Source organism: Silurus aristotelis (assembly GCF_946808225.1).
Source record: "Silurus aristotelis genome assembly, chromosome: 9".
NCBI classification, from domain to species: Eukaryota; Metazoa; Chordata; class Actinopteri; order Siluriformes; family Siluridae; genus Silurus; species Silurus aristotelis.
Genome location: NC_139582.1, coordinates 30,042,999 through 30,046,473, shown reverse-complemented (window position 1 = coordinate 30,046,473; position 3,475 = coordinate 30,042,999). Strand labels below are relative to the sequence as shown.

General features: G+C 47.6%; 1 protein-coding gene across 1 annotated transcript; it reads left to right on the top strand.

The window, feature by feature from the left end:
* The first annotated feature begins 750 nt into the window (after positions 1-750).
* mid1ip1b (MID1 interacting protein 1b) lies at positions 751-2,474 on the top strand. Its single transcript, XM_083549682.1, has 2 exons — positions 751-1,028; positions 1,276-2,474. The coding sequence occupies exon 2, from the start codon at positions 1,482-1,484 to the stop codon at positions 1,959-1,961; it is 480 nt and encodes a 159-aa protein (XP_083405808.1). The 5' UTR covers positions 751-1,028; positions 1,276-1,481; the 3' UTR covers positions 1,962-2,474.
* The last annotated feature ends 1,001 nt before the right edge of the window (positions 2,475-3,475 follow it).

Here is a 3,475-nt window from a genome sequence, read left to right as displayed (position 1 = left end):
ACTTTTGACCTGAATTCATCACACAGTCGAGTTTGTTTAGTTCGTTGATCAGCAGCTGTGAAGAAGAAGAAGAAGGTGTCGCTGGTATCAGCACTTTGAGAAGCGCAGTGAAAGATAGTGATGGACAGAAATTCTTTGCAGTGGAAGCAGATTTAATTATAGAAAAATTCAGAACAGCCCCAAGACGAGCTACAGTCGGATTTACAGTGTACGAGTTTAATCCCGAAACTTGGTCATGGATGGAAAGTTCTCGTCACCTCAAATCCACTTTGAAGGCCAGTTCTGAGGAGTAACCTGACCTGGAGAACACACGCAATTGTACATTATATAGTATCGGTTTTTTTTTTTTTTGTTTTTTTTTACGTCGATTTGGATTGAATTACGTGTTCTTTACGTGTTCCCGCTGAAGACTTTGCCTGATCTGGTGTGAGAGCAGTGCAAAAAGATGGAGATCATGAGGAGACATAACGTCCTTCACACGTCCAAACACACCTCTGTCAGTTTTCTGTGCATAAACAGTTGTACTTCTCTATCATGCACACCTGTCTCACATTACACACACACACACACACACACACACACACACACACACACACACACACACACACACACACCAGTGTCCTGGAGTAACCCTAACCCAGGACTTCTGTGCTCCACCCCCATCCTCACATATATTCATCGTTTCATCAATGTTGAAATGATTTGATATTGTTATCGACTCTTACAAAGTATCGTTAAAGGCTGTCTGGTAAAATATCGGACGGTTTTATAAGCGCTCATGATCCTCCAGATCCTCCAGTCTGTTTTCCCACTCGCTGCCTGAAAGCGCTCACGTGATTGGCTGCTAATCCTGACCGCAACAGAAGCCGGCATTCTGATTGGTCGAAAGTTGTGGGCTGATGCCTGCTTCTTATGAATATTCATGAGGCCATTGCGCGACTCCGAGGGAAAGCCGGAGACGCCGGGATTTCAGCCGGTTCTGTCACCGAGGGGCTCACGTGCGGGTTCGCGCGCAAGAACGTCAGAAGGTGAGTTAATCGTGTTTATTATGTCGGAAAAATCTGCCTGTTTATTTATTGATTGATTTATTTATTGTAATCATTTGGACGCTTCCACGGCAGATCCGCTACCATGTGTCTGCACGCGCATCACCGTAGAGCGTAAAACCAGTTGTGTGTGTTGTTTTTTCAAGTTCACGACATCCCGCTTTTTAGTGCTGCGCATGCGCCGGTCCTCGAACCGAAACCCTGCGCTAAAATTCTTCTGTTATTTCAGGTCGGGGTTGTGTGTGTGTGTGTGTGTGTGTGTGTGTGTGTGTACGCCGGCGTCCTGCTGGAGGACACCGAAACCGTAGAGGATAACGGGACTGAATTTCCTCTGCTGTGTTTCCGGGACTGTAGTCAGTCCGGTGTTTAAGTCGGAACACCGCACCTTATCCGCTTACAGGCGTTAGACACGCACGTGGCGTCTCGCGCGCAAGGATGATGCAAATCTGCGACTCGTGCAACCAAAAGCACTCGTTATTCAGCGCGATGATGCGCTTCATCGGCGCCGTGAACAACATGGACCAGACGGTGATGGTGCCCAGCCTGCTGCGGGACGTGCCCCTGGACGATGATGACGGCGGAGGCTGCGGCGACGCGGAGATAAACGATCGCCAGGCGACCGCCAACGCGAACGGCGTGCACCCGGTACCGGTCGCGTATTACCGCACGGGCGACATGTACGGCTACTACGTGCTGCTCAAGTCCATCCGCAATGACATCGAGTGGGGCGTGCTGCCTGGGGACGAGCGCCGCAAAGAGCCCGCGCGCCTCGAGCCGGACACCGGGGACCTCGAGCAGCTCTTCCGCTTCCACCTCAAAGGTCTTCACGCAGTCCTCGGCGAGCTCACGCGCAAGGCCGACACGCTCACGGACCGCTACAAGCGCGAGATCGGCATCGGCGGCTGCGGGCTCTGACGTCATCACCCTGCTCACGCGCACAGCCGTTAATACGAGTTATTAATATTAGTTTTATTAAGAATATGTCGAGGAAAATCCTCAATAACTCGTATTTTTACCGCACCTTAATATTATTATGATTATTATTATTACATTCTTTTTTCTAACGGACTACATTGTTCAACTCGGGACGCCGCACGTGCTTAATAATGTATATGCAAAAAATAAATAAATAAATCAACACGTGTGAAACACGTGAGGACCCGAGCGGAAGTTCATCCCAGTGCAAAGCTGCTCATCAGCTCCTACAGCAGACCTTCAGTCAGTGAAGAGGAATTTAATGATCATTCTGTTCAGAAGAATGCTGAGTGATTCCTGGAGATGCAGAATGTAAACACACACACACACACACACACACACACACACACACACACACTCTGATCATGCGTGTAATGTGTGTAAGGCTTGTCCTGATTGTAGTTTTTTTTTTTTCCAATCACAAAAGTTTTAAAATAAATTTTTGTAAATGTACTTTTTGGTTATGAGTCGAGTTTTTATTTAAGTATGATTTTATTCGTTATTTTATTATTAAATATCCTTCACGTCTCGAGTGCGAGGTTCTGCTCCGGAGCTAGCAGACATCTTGTTTCTCACGCTGCATGGAAAGCCGTACAGAATAAGACGCTCTGAATCAGACGTATCCAAAGAAAACTATTGTCTATTGGTGTCTTGTATACTGGTGTCAATTATGGACCTCTACCCAGTGCTCGAATCGAGGGGGGGAGGGGGGCATCCGGGGACCCCCTATAAGGCATCAGGGAAACCCCATGATAAGTAAAAAATAGACTTAGGGGGGTCCCCAGATTATTTTAGTAAAAAATATATGAATTACACAACTGTGGACACGCAGACACACGCAGACACACGCAGACATACAGAGGTGGCAGGTCGTCTCGGGACACGACTCACTCGGGCCGTCTGGTCATGTCTGCGCTTGTACAATAGCGTACGCTCTAAAGAAGGAATGAAACGACTTTGCGTGTGAATACAACAGCGATTTATTCCGGCGTGTTCAGACACGGAGACGAGTGTGTACATCACACACACACACACACACACACACACACACGTCTGGTCATCATGCACTTCCTTCCTCGTCATGGACGTGTTGTACACAGGTATGTCTACGTGTGGAGACGCCGTGGGGAGACTGTTCACGATTTCATGGTGTACCTCGTCTCATCGTGAGCTAGAGAGCAAACGTTTTCCAAAGTATTCCGACACCCACCTTTTTCTCCTCCGTAACCAATTCCATAATGTAGAACAAACTCATTTCAGGAAGCACAGAAAAACCGTCAACACACAACCTTTATATACATTTATGTCATTCGGCATTATTTATCTCATTCCTACAACTGAGCAGCTACGGGGTTCAGGGCCTCACTCAGGGGCCCAGGAGTGGCTTTTCGGTGGGGCTGGGATTTAAACTCAAGAATCGCATTTCTTAAAGATCCGAATTTATCTCCGAACCA

Bases quoted from the DNA above. Each gene is read 5' to 3' on its own strand.
- mid1ip1b (XM_083549682.1), top strand. From the start codon at position 1,482: ATGATGCAAATCTGCGACTCGTGCAACCAAAAGCACTCGTTATTCAGC.